The sequence below is a fragment of the Carassius carassius genome, chromosome 41, assembly GCF_963082965.1.
Source record: "Carassius carassius chromosome 41, fCarCar2.1, whole genome shotgun sequence".
Taxonomy (NCBI): domain Eukaryota; kingdom Metazoa; phylum Chordata; class Actinopteri; order Cypriniformes; family Cyprinidae; genus Carassius; species Carassius carassius.
This window is the reverse complement of record NC_081795.1, coordinates 22,540,283-22,554,431: the sequence shown is the minus strand read 5'-3', so window position 1 is coordinate 22,554,431 and position 14,149 is coordinate 22,540,283. Positions and strand designations below refer to the sequence as shown.

Genomic DNA, 14,149 nt, shown 5'->3' with positions numbered 1-14,149 from the left:
CCTCGATACATAGATATGAGATGAAGGCCTACTCCAAAAGTACCTCTGCACCTGTACATATGGAATATCTCAACCACGGACCAAGTCACCAGCCACCAGCCTCCTCCATCAATGGTGCCAGACAGACCCCATGGCAGGGCACCTGGGGTAAAAACGAGGCTGAATCTACAGGCATTTATAAACTAAAATTAATTGGTTGTTCTGCCCGTAATTAGCTCATGCCACACTTATAACTAATCTGCCATTTGGAGCACTGCCATTTTATGCCCTGGATGCGGTCCAGTGCGTCAGTGTGGTGTTATCCATAAGCTCGGGAAAAGTCCCGTTCTGGGGAGCAAAGCCAAGCGGCAGCATAGCATCCGACGGTAACGAAGCCATCAAGCGCTTATTAAAGATTAAGTCTCGCTTAGTCCCCAGTGGCCTGAGCAGACTGTTCATCCTAAACAGTCTAATCGCCACCATATTGCTGTTATTTATCAGTAAACAGTGATGTAAGAGAGATTAGTCCAGGGTTATGGCCTTCACATTCATAGGTATTTCTACATATAGTGTGCATTTTCACATATACTTTTCAGGGAAACAGCCTAAGAATGGCTTCTGTGATGAGTAGAAAATATTTTTGTAATATATATATATATATATATATATATATATATATATATATATATATATATATTGGACTAAAATTGTAGTTTAGACCAATTCAAAAATATTCTTATGTGTCACAGGTAAACTGTTATCAAATTATATTTATGATTTGGTCAAAACCTTACATTTACAATAGGACAATATATGGAGGTTTTAATTACTGTAATTTCATCCAGATTGCACATTTTAAATAAATTAATTACTTGACTGCAAATAAATCAAGTTCAGAAGAGAAGCTTCTGTTATTCTGAAGCTGTTGTTAATTAATCAAACATTTTAGCTTTTTGCAACTTTGAAACTAAATTAGCTTTAATAGTAACATTTTCACATTTTTAAGATATGAAACTGAAAACATTTAGTTAAAAACCGTTCACTTACTATAAATAAAGACAGAAATATTTTATTTCAACGACCTTAATGTTTATGTAATATTCTTTTTAACAAATTGGTTTAAACAAATAATAGTCATTTAATTTATTAATTTTTTCATCAGTATGCATGCGCAGTGACAAAAATCAACCCCCTAACCATTTCTTTAGGTACACCACATCCTTAAAGGAGACATCAGAAAACCAATACCCCCCTCTCTCTCTCTTTTCTCTCTCTCTTTGTATTCCCTAAACGTTCACCAGCACTCATGCTGCAAATGCACAAATGCATCCTTCAGCTTATGCTCCCATAACTCTCAGTGGCAGCTGTGTGATTAATGTACATAGCTATTGATTTTTTAGGTCCTTTTTTTCCTCCTCTATATCCTTCTCTTTTCCCTCTCTCTCTCTCTCTCTCTCTCTGATGTATTTTGTGTGATGAAAGCAGGTGTTTTTAAAGGCATGTGGAGCAGAATTGTATGTTTTTTTCAAGCAATACATATACAGCTCACATCACAATTACTGCTATAGATCATCTGGGCAAAACAATGATATCAAAAATTAGATTTTGAAATGATCTGTTTTTCTAGTTGAAGTGAGCCGGCCTTTGGTATAGTTAGTCAAACAGCAGTTATCAGCTGGTGTGATGCTTTGGAAATGACCATGTTCTCTTCTTCAGCTGTGACCCAGTTTACTTTCAACATACAGTATCCGACTGAAGGATGTACACTAGAAATGGATACATGAAAAGAGAAATGCAAGAAACTTTCAATGTTTTACGTCCCAGTAGATATCATTAAACATTTCAACTTTAAACATTCTTAAAGGTGAAGTGTGTAATTTCCGTCTCGTAAGCATCCCCAACTGGGATTGTAAATTTAATGTTCAGACAAGCATTTCTCCAAAAAAAAAAACAAAAAAAAAATACAGTCTTCGTTTTCAGAAAAATATGTAGCCCATTCAAAGCTCACATTATTATTTGATCTGGAAATAAACAAGATGAGCTGCAAACAATGAAAGCAATGTTTTGAACTGGCCACAGTGTTTACTTCAGAAAGTCAAACGGGAATATGAGGAATATATTATTGTACAAGTAACTCTGAACAAAATTATTATTATTATTTATCGTAAATTGTTTTTGCAGTATCATAACATCTTATGGATATCTTAAATTGAACACAAGTCAGTGATAATAATTAAGATGATCTTTTTGAATGCATAATATTTGCTAAGCATTGCCTGTATGTAAAGTGTGCAACTCTTGAATGGATGTGATGAACATGTTACTTTGTGGTTCTTCCTCTTCTTTTCAGGGTGTGTTCACACACAGCTGCTGTTTCTCTCACAGGTGGCCTGTGTCAACCCGTTAATGGACCATTTTAGAATTACAAGAATTCAAATTTTATTGGTATTATGTAAGTTTTTATAGCAAATTATACACTGCAAATCTGCACCTCAAATAATGTGAGCAAATAGATTTAAAAAGGTAGTTGAGAATGTAGTAAACATTAAACACCACTACAGCAATTGGCAGAACAAAACTATTTACACCAAAGCTACATCAAAATCAGAAAACAATAAGTAAAATGTTAGTTATATGTTAATCTCTCTGTGTGTGTATGTATATATATATATATATATATATATATATATATATATATTAAAGGTACAATTTGTAATATATTTTGCAGTAAAATATCCAAAAACCACTAGGCTAGTGTTATATATTTTGTCCAACTGATTACTAACAATGTCTCTAATGTTTTCAACTACTTGTAAATCATGAGAAAATTCCCATTCTAAACAGTGACACAGGGCAGTGCAGTCGCCTGTCAATGACGTTAGTTACCCTTTGTTCCCACCTTTACTGACATAGACACCACATGACAACAGTGTCGTCTACAAATGCGGAAGTAGTGTCCAGCGTCCAGCAAACCACTAGCTTGCTTCAAGCAGTTCCTTATTTACTTCTTCTTACACGTTTTATGGTGGATTGTGTTACTTATTTATGGAACATAATTACTGTTTACCGTCTGCCGTTGGTTCTGTCGATAAGGACAGCTCCCGTAAACTTGTGTTTTACTCGACAGATGAGTTGTTTTGATTCGTATCTTTACAGAAAACGTATGCTATTATAATGATCAACAAGATTAGTTTTATAGGGCATACATGCCAAACGCGGGGGAATTGCGTCCCTAGACCCGTACGAGGACGCATCTGATCCATAGTCTGATCGCGTCTTTGCATTGACTTTGTATGTAATCTACTTGCGCGAATCATTGAAAAACTCATTGAATGTTTCAAAATTATGACATCAAGCACAACATTTATAAAACTTTACCTCATCCATTAAATCCATGATTTATCTTTTCGTCTGATTGATGGCCGTCAGTGGTTGGGTAGAAGACAACAAATCCCATCATCCCACGCTCCTTCTTAGCGTCATCAAAACACGCGATTGTTATTGTTTTGGTAGTGCGCCCTCTCGTGGCAGGTCCTACAACCTGTACCTTTAATGCTAAAAGGGGTGATATTATACTTTTTTAAATGTATTTCTTCTCTGAGGTTTTTTTGCCAAATCAACATTTAATGATATGATACTATCATTAATAATAATAATAAAATAAATATAAAAATAACAAATATAATCATAATAATGACAAATAATAATAATAATAATAATAATGATGATGATGAATTTACTATTATATATATATATATATATATATATATAATTATTATTTATTTTTTGCCAAAAACAGATACAAAAATAGATACTGTCATGAATAATAAAATAATATGACTTTACTATTATTTGAAATTTTTATTGTATTATAAAATTGGGGAATAATAGTCATAGCAATAGCTCTGGTTGAAAAAAAAAATATTTTTCTTTCTTATTTCTTACTGTTATGACTTACAAATATAGGTAAAGAAAGGCATGAAAGGGGATACAGCCACAAGAACCCTTCACATTACACCTGCAGCAGTAAGAGAGGTTTCAGTAGAGACGTCCACACTGCACACTGCATAGAACATTTGCTGTACACACAAAGAGAAGGTAGAGCTGAGAGAGAGAGAGAGAGAGAGAGAGAGAGAGAGAGAGAGAGAGAGAGAGAGAGAGAGAGAGAGAAAGGCTTACATTTATCTTTCTTCTCTAGCTTCAGCCTGTAAGCCTGGTGCTTCACCATCTCCAACTTAATCTGCAGGCTAGAGAAAGATGAAAGGAGTGTGGGTTTGCTCTAATGAGAATGCACTATCTGCAGGCTCCCAGCAGCAGCGGCCACCACAGACACTGTCTCTGGCCCCAGCCGCACTCACTCAAACATGGCACTGGGTCTTCAACATGTCTGACCGCCCCTCTGCTCTTTATATATTCTATAAGCAGCAGCAGTTGCACAGAGGACTCCATGGCATTGATATTCCTCCCTTCACTCATGCAGTATTCATACCGGCTTTACACTTTCACAGGTCAGAATTTGATACATGAATGTAGGAAGTAATCTGAAATATATATTTTTTTGTTTCAGTCATCTTCATATCACCAATGTTTATAGCTAGAAAGTGAAGGTTATAAAATAACCTCTGTTGTTGATATAATGTTGATTTAAATAAGAGGACTGTATTATTAAATTGTATTATTTAATAGTGCTTGCTGTTACAAATGTCACTTCTGGCTAAGGATTTGGCAAAAAACAACAACAAACTAAGTATTAAACTTGTGCTATTGATATGATTAATATCTTAAATTGTGCGGCTTTAGTTCACTTACTTTGAAATATGAAATAAATTGTAATAGCACATATATTACACTATATTTAATCTTTCAAAATAACTGACCAGCAGTGTTGATTACATGTAATCTGGATTATGTTATATATTTTGAAATATTCTTAATCAGACTAGTGACTTTTTAATTTATTACATGATTACAAATCATTCACACAATAGCAATAAATTATTCATAATTTATTGATTAACCCCAATTTTTCCTTTTCATCTTTTAAAATGTCCTTTCTAAAATAGCCTACCGCTTATATTTATTCAGAAATTTTGTGGACATTCACACAAAGACAAGTCACTAATATAATATAATATAATATAATATAATATAATATAATATAATATAATATAATATAATATAATATAATATAATATAATATAATATAATATAATATAATATAATATAATATAATATAATATAATATAATATAATATAATATAATATAATATAATATAATATAATATAGTGGCTACAAATACACAGCAAATTGAGAGGCTACACAGCATTTAAACTGAATTTACAAAAATCTTTTCAAAAAGTGTTTTCTCAGAATTTCAACAGTGCATCAACTACTGATGAACACATTTTTCATTTTTACTTGAATTAACAATGAGTAGGTTATTTAACAGTGTATTACTATGCTTTTGGAAGCCATTAAAATGCACAAATTCACATTATTTCTATTTGCATGAAATGCAAGAATTCACAAACTTTTTTTCAGATGAACCTCTTTCACATTATTATTTTACTGGAAGTATTGATATTTTGAATACGTTTATAATTCAGCAACACATGACAAAAAAGTGGAAACACTTTTGGAGTGTTGAAGTCGTCATCAGATTGGTTGAATTCTACAGAATGTCTGGGAGACGTGTGTCGCATTATTTTATGCAACAAAGATGCCGTGACCTCAAAACCCTCATGAAAGAAGAAAGCTGTAGTGTTTACATCTGTGACGACAAGCACTTATCAGGATCAACTATGTGAATTATTTGAAGTTTGCGGCATAGAATCTTTCAAATACGTGTATATATAATACACGTAATGTAATCTACCCATAGACAATGACTAAAGCCATTGTTGAAGGAAACCCTTTAGCAACCACTCAGAACATCATAGAAACAACCTAGCAATGGCCAAGCAACCATCCACAATACCTTAGCAACCAAACAGCAATACACTAAACAAAGCATTTGCAAGCACCATTCACACACACACACACACACATATATATACATTATATATATATACACATTATATATATATATATATATATATATATATATATATATTTATATATATCAGAAAAGTACAAGAAAACTTGTTTGTTTACTGTGTTGGGACGTGTTGCGTTTGGTCTCATACTCTATTGCATACGTTGTCATTGTTGTGCACTTGCTTAGACCTTTGTTGTGGTAAACAGTAAAGTACGTTCAGCTGAATTAAATTTCCATTTTGCCGGGTTTAAAAAAGATTAGTATACCGCGGCAGCGGTTGCGGCAGCCCTCCAGTTAAGCCCTCCTTGTGTGAAGACCGAAGAGTGTAAAGACCATCGACTCTACCGTGCAACTCCCCCCGGGCAGGGACATCGGCAGGGAATATAAGTATTGTTTCGATTAATCTTTTTCCTTTTTGTTTCATTTCTGTTTCAGTTGTTTTTTTGTTTTTAACCAAATCTTACTATGTGTTTCCAGATCCTTACTATCACTACCACTCGCAAACCACACATCACACAATGTAGACAGCGCAATCTTAACAACCTGCACACTTTGCCTATATCTGCTAATACACTACTTTCTTTTTCTATTGGTCTCTGGAATTGCCAGTCTGCTGTAAACAAAGCCAATTTAATTACTTCTATTATTAGTCATTCATAGCTTAATCTCATGGCCCTAACAGAGACCTGGATCAAACCAGAGGACACTGCTACACCTGCAGCACTCTCCAATAAATTCTAATTTTCCCACTCCCCCCGTTTGACTGGAAGAGGTGGAGGTACTGGTCTGCTCATCTCTAATGATTGGAAATTTAATCCTTTACCATCTTTGGGTATCAACAGCTCCTTTGAATCTCATTCAGTTACTGTTACCTAACCTTTTAAAATACATTTTGTAGTTGTCTATCGACCCCCAGGACCACTGGGTAACTTTTTGGATGAATTAGATGTGTTGCTCTCAACCTTTTCTGAGGATAATACTCCACTAGTTATGCTTGGAGATTTCAACAGCCATCTAGATAAACCTCTGTATGCTGATTTCCACACTCTGCTTGCCTCTTTTGATCTCAACCGAGTGTCAACTACTGCTACTCACAAATCAGGCAACCAACTGGACCTTATTTATACACGACACTGCTCTACTGATCATGTTCTGGTTACTCCACTGCACACGTCGGATCACTTCCTCCTCACTCTTAACCTCAACATGGTCCCTGACACTTCACTTACCCCTCCACATGTCATCTTTCGACGTAACCTACTCACACTTTCACCCTCCCGGCTATCTGCAATGGTTTCATCTTCACTTCCTTCCCCTAAACTGTTTGCATTTTTGGATGCTAACAGTGCTACTGATACTTTCTGCTCCACTCTTACATCTTGTTTAGACACTGTTTGCCCCTTATCTTCCAGGCCAGCCCGTAACATCCCTTCTGCCCCTTGGTTATCTGATGTTCTACACGAACACCGTTCTAAGCTTAGAGCTGCTGAAAGGGTGTGGCGCAAATCCAGAAATACTACTGACCTTAATGTATATCAGTCACTCCTCTCTTCCTTCTCTGCTAATGTCTCCACTGCTAAAATGACATACTACCATAACAAAATTTACAATTCGTCTAACTCTCGCATGCTTTTTAAACCATTTTCCTCACTTCTTTGTCCTCCTCCTCCTCCCCCTCCTGCTTCATCTCTAATAGCTGACGACTTTGCAACGTTTTTCATTAATTAAATTAAACACATTAGTGCACAATTTTCCACACCACAATCAGTCAAGCTCATATCACCAGCAAACTTACACTCATTTACATCCTTCTCTTCACTCTCTGAGGCAGAAGTCTCAAAACTCATCCTTTCTAATCACCCTACAACTTGCCCGCTTGATCCTATTCCATCTCATCTCCTTCAAGCCATTTATTCGGCAGTTGTACTTGCACTCAATCACATCATCAACACATCCCTCCACACTGGTGTTTTTCCCTTATCATTTAGACAGGCACATATAACTCCACTACTTAAAAAACCCAACCTCAATCCATCTCTTTTAGAGAACTACAGACCAGTTTCCCTTCTTCCTTTCATTGCAAAAACACTTGAACGAGCTGTATTCAACCAAGTCTCTACATTTCTCACACACAACAACCTCCTTGACAGAAACCAATCTGGCTTCAGAAGTGGACATTCAACTGAGACTGCCTTGCTCTCAGTTGTTGAAGCTCTAAGACTGGCAAGAGCGGAATCCAAATCTTCATTCCTTATCCTGCTTGATCTGTACGCTGCTTTTGACACGGTTAACCACCAGATCCTCCTATCAACCCTACTGGCAAAAGGCATCTCAGGAACCACACTTCAACGGTTTGAGTCTTACCTATCAGATAGGTCCTTCAAAGTATCTTGGAGAGGTGAGGTGTCCAAGTCACAACATCTAACTACTGGGGTGCCTCAGGGCTCAATTCTTGGACCACTTCTCTTCTCTGTCTACATGGCATCATTAGGTTCTGTCATTCAGAAACATGGCTTTTCATACCACAGCTATGCTGATGACACTCAACTCTACCTCTCATTCCATCCTGATGATCCGACGGTAGCTATTCGCATCTCAGCTTGTCTAACAGACATTTCTTCCTGGATGATGGACCATCACCTTCAACTCAACCTTGGTCAAGACAGAACTGCTTGTGATTCCAGCAAACCCATAGTTTCATCACAATTTCACCATCAAGTTAGGCACATCAACCATAACTCTTTCAAAAACAGCTAGAAGCCTTGGAGTTATGATTGATGATCAGCTGACCTTCTCAGACCACATTGCTAAAACTGTCCGATCCTGCAGATTTTCTTTATTCAACATCAAGAAGATCAAGCCCTTTCTTTCGGAACATGCTGCACAACTCCTTGTTCAAGCTCTTGTTCTGTCCAGGCTGGACTATTGCAATGCCCTCTTGGCAGGTCTTCCAGCCAATTCGATCAAACCTTTACAATTAATTCAGAACGCGGCAGCAAGATTAATTTTTAATGAGCCAAAAAGAATACATGTCACACCTCTGTTTATCAATTTGCACTGGCTTCCAATAGCAAGGCATTGATGTTTGCCTACAAAACTACCACTGGCTCTGCACCCATTTACCTAAATTTGTTACTTCAGACTTATGTGCCCTCTAGAAGCTTCCGTTCTTCAAATGAACGTCGCTTGATTGTGCCATCCCAAAGAAGCACAAAGTAACTTTTACGGACTTTTACATTAAATGTTCCCTCCTGGTGAAATGACCTCCCCAACTCTATCCGGACAGCTGAGTCCTTAGCCATCTTCAAGAATCGGCTTAAAACTCATCTCTTCCATCTTTATTTGACCCTTTAACTTTAACACTCACTATTCTAATTCTATTCTTTAAAAAAATCTAACTACCTTTCTAATCTTTTTATATTCCATTTTCTTTTCATTAATTATGCAATTGTATGTGTGTGTGTGTGTGTGTATGTGTTAAGACCTCTAACACTAGCTTGCTCTATTCTTTTTTTATTCTATCTGTTTTCTTTATATTATATTATTTAAAATCCCATGCTAGGTGTACTGTGTTAACCTAACTGAGACTTATTATAGCACTTATATATCATTGCTCTTTTTGTTGTTTTTGATTGCTTCCACTGTCCTCATCTGTAAGTCGCTTTGGATAAAAGTGTCTGCTAAATGAATAAATGTAAATGTATGTAAAAGTAATTACATATAAATTTAAGCAAATTCCCATTCAGACTGCATAGTATGTGTTCAGTGACTGTTCTGAATGCACTCCCACTGGCTGAAATGATTTATTCATTATACAGTTTTCATCTTAATTGCCAATCCACAATGACACCTTAAAAGATGAACTCATCTGTGCATTTGTAAATGCAAACTCTTAATATTTACAGCAAAGTCCCATTAGAAACAGACCATTAAATAAGTAAAGTGCATGTGACTGTGATTTCCCCCCTAACTGCGCTGGAAGGAAAAGTGAATTGAGCTTAATGGTTTGACAAATGTCAGTGAATGTCAGCCATGAGAGAGGGACACTTCTGCAGCTATGAAGTAAACTGTAATAAGAAAAGCCAATTGCAATGTGCTGTGAAAAGTGACAGAGGGACCAAAGTTTAGTACAAATGCAACAAGCTGGATACAGTATAGTTATTAGAGGAGCTGTCAGCTTCTGAACGATCTGAGTAACGGTCAGAGTCAAAAACACATTTCTTTTATGTCGGTGGCCCATATGACAAGAGTTTAAAGGGGAGGGGCTAAAATATTAAAGGGCGTGGTGATGTCATCACAAAAGCAAAGTAATTTCTAAGACACATTACTACTTCTAGACTTTTTTTTGTTCATGTAACATACATCAGTGTTTTTTCCCGAATCGTGCACAGTAGGACAGGGAATGTGTTATGAAAGTAAATAGGCTTAATTTTAATTTCATGTTGACTTAAACTACATGTTTCATCCAAGTGGCTGATTGCATCCCTTCAGTCACTAAAACCAGATCAAATGGGTGAGCCAGCAGATAAAAGGCCCGCATGCAGACAAGATGACAAAAGAAATACGGCCACCATCAATATTCAGTAGTCAAATCCCTGAAATACAGCCTGAAAGGTGCATTAGAGCCTGTTCTGTGCTCTGGACACTAAAAGAGGAAGATGCACTCACAAACGCACACACATGGGCCCTTTCACCTGCTCAGCCTTTCATCTCTTTATAAGAGCTGTCAATTGTTTATCAAAAGCCGGGAGGGGACGGATCCACAGCCATGTATTTGAAAGCGCACACAAAAAGGTCCGTTTTAAAATGCATGACAGGTTAATGGTAAGTTAGTGTATCATTAGGCCCCGTTCATTCACATTTAAAACAGGCCCTCGCTTCAAATGACTAGGGAGCAGTCTTTATTTTGAGAGGTAATTCATATTGTAATTATATTTTCAATCACAGTTCATTAATTAAGACAAGTCCCACTCTGTAATCATGCATTTCATCTCCTCTGTGATTTGCGGGACAATCTCTAGCGTTAGCCGGAATTATAGGGCCGGAATAACTCACGCGTCCACTCCGAACACTGATTTATGCTAAGCAGACAAGGGAAGAGATCGAATGCTTCAAGTTAACACCACAATCATTCTGCTCTGATGTACAGTATTTTACGAGGCAATCCTGATTTAAAATGTCAAATAGGAAAATTATTACTAAGGTATTCGGAATGCAAAATTTGCAAAACATGATTCGTTTTGGTTCTTTATTTTACATTTTAATATGATTGGCGATTAATTTTATTCCTTCATTCTTGTCCCAGACCACATTTTTAAAAATCCATTATAAAAATATGAAGTGGGACAAATTCGTTAGCTATTCTTCCCAAAAAAATTAAAATAACATTTTAAAAAGTAATTTGCCATTTTATAGGTAATTCTCCTGTGATCCATCTACTGATAGACATTGTTTGAGGTTGAGAGATGTCTTTAAATTCTGTTAATTCTACTTCTGGGAAGTAAAATTATTAAAAACTGTTAGGACAAGAAAACAAAATGTCTCGCACTGCAGTTTTGGAGCTATGGCCTGAGCAGTAAAATGCCTTGATAGCACTGAGTACATCTATGAAAATACAATAATTGTGAAAAGACACATTTTTTCACAGCCCATTTTTTCTTCCATAATGTGAAACATTTCTGTGTGAAATAGGATGTTCAATGGATTAAAAGTAAAGTTAACCCCCCAAAAATGAAAATTAAGTCATTGTTTACTCACCCTTGCATGATTCTAATGCCATATGCCCTTCTTTCTTTTTAAGAGCACAAAAAGAGATTTTTTTTTTTATGGATTGTATTTCATGATGCATTTTTATTAATCGTGATTTTTTACAACTTGTGTGCTTTTCCTGGGTCTGAGTGAACTGCTGCACTAATAGAGTCTTGTGAAAATGCACCATGCACAGAGACCAACGTCCATGTCAGGATTTTCATTAAAAAAATATATTAAAATTCACTTTATTATTCACCAAAACCATCATATACCCCCCTGAACACTTGGAATATGTGGCATGTGTCGCATGGGACCATTCTGTGATACTTTTGCACCTCTTTAAAAAAGCTTGATGCTGATCACTATACTGCCATTATAGGAACGATCGCACATGAGATTATTTATTTAATTTTATTTTTTTTATCTCCTTTTGTTGTCCAAAATAAGAAGAAGAAGGCTGTATGGCATTAGAACAGCACAAGGGTGAGTAAATGATGATTTAATTTTTGGGTGAACTATCCCTTTAAAAAAACTGTACAGTAGGTTAGACTCCCAGAGGTTCTAGCTGAACTGGTTGTGGCCAGTACATGTGTTTGATGTTGCTGCTTTATGAAATACACATGGTATTTTTGGTACATGTATTTGAAAGCGAATCTACTGTTTGAAGAGATGATCTTCATGCTGACCACACTACTACTAACAATTATTTGCAAAATCTGGTTGATTAAAAAAGGATTGAAGCAAAGATGTGTGCCGGCATCACAATCTCAAAGCCCATTTCTCTGCAAGAGTAAACAATTCTTCAGCTTCACATGCCAGGGAGCTTTCAGCCACACGTCTGAGGTCCTTCATCATTAAATATTTAGCGAGGGATGAGCATTGGATTGGTCTAATGCTTCTGACATTTTGGTCGTGGGTTGATATTGGCATGTGCTGCGACCACATCAGATAAAACAGTTATTAAACTTTATAAATAACACTGGCCATGTAATTGCAGAACCATTCATAAAGGTAAAGGGAATATCTTGCATAGTATGCCATATTTCACCAACCACACTGGCCAATTACTACCAGACTGTTACCATGGAAATGGCATCAGCTAGTCATAAGTGGTGATGTACATTGATTGGTGAGAGAATGGATTTTTCAAAGCTCAATAAAGGCTCTGGTACAAGATGTTTGCTGTCTGGCCAAATTCTTTGCATGGCATTTATTTGAATTTAAGGACTCCAGATAACTTGTGAATTAAAAATGCTCCCATTCGTGGAAAATACAACCAGAGGGTACTATTCAATCAAAGAGTTCAAACAAACATAAACTGTAAAGTGAAGCACTCAACTATTTCAAAACAGCTGAGGCAGCTCAGTATTAACATTAACACAGACACACACATAGTCTTGTTACAATCTCGCAAGTTTATCGAAAACGATGTGAGCAATCAGCCCTACCTGAGACAAGTGAGACTGTGTCTTTCTCCCATGATACAACACTGACGTACTCCTCTACAGAGGCCGGGATAATGCACTTGAAGACCGCCGTATTCCCTCGCATGACTCTCTGATCAGCCACCCGCACTGTGTATGGCTCCCGGAATACTGCGGTGAGAAGAAAAATCGGATTTTTACCAGTTTACAATACTGACTGAAAGTGTTACTTCTAAGAATGTTTACTCTAATCATATTCTGTTAGATAGATAGATAGATAGATAGATAAATAGATAGATAGATAGATAGATAGATAGATAGATAGATAGATAGATAGATAGATAGATAGATGTGCTGTTTAATATTTAGGTAAACAAAAATCACACAACTTGCTGTTTGCTTCATGTGACTGAAACATAAAAAGAAATAGTGAGAGAAAGAGAGAGAGAATGCACATTGGTCCACAAAAATTGACCCAAATTCCAGCATTGTCTTCTCCACACATGACTGACCAAGAAAAAAAAAAAAAGAAAAAGAAAAGAAAAAACATTAATATTTCAGTGTTTTTTTCATCAGTCTATCTTAGATCTCAGAAACAACTCTATGATCATTTAATATATAATACTAAACTGTAGAACATTTGAAAAGTTTAAAATGGTTAGCTTAATATGTTAAAAACTAGATTATTTCTTGATTTTCGTTGTTTTCTAAGTGTGTGCTTGAGTGTACCTGGTACTCCCTACGTCATTGGGACCAAATACACTATGCCCACAAGGATAGTAATCCCAGTCATTTGTGACATTTTTGGAACCATGAGGAAAACAGTTTATAAATAATACAAAATGTAGTGTTTTGAAAATCTAAAAATGCAGAAAATACAGTTTGTACAGTATAAAAATAATGACTCCTATGGAATGTCCATATAAAACATGGAATCCTGTGTGTGTGTGTGGCTGT

At 36.1% G+C, this 14,149-nt stretch overlaps 1 protein-coding gene across 4 annotated transcripts in view; it reads right to left on the bottom strand.

The window, feature by feature from the left end:
• The window catches only part of LOC132122962 (cell adhesion molecule DSCAM-like), a 141,148-nt gene that overhangs the window by 107,995 nt on the left and 19,004 nt on the right, over positions 1-14,149 (bottom strand). For all 4 annotated transcript variants that reach the window (XM_059533494.1, XM_059533492.1, XM_059533491.1 and 1 more), the window contains exon 3: positions 13,217-13,363. In XM_059533494.1, the coding sequence (XP_059389477.1) occupies positions 13,217-13,363 (147 nt within the window). The remainder of the gene's footprint in view (positions 1-13,216; positions 13,364-14,149) is intronic.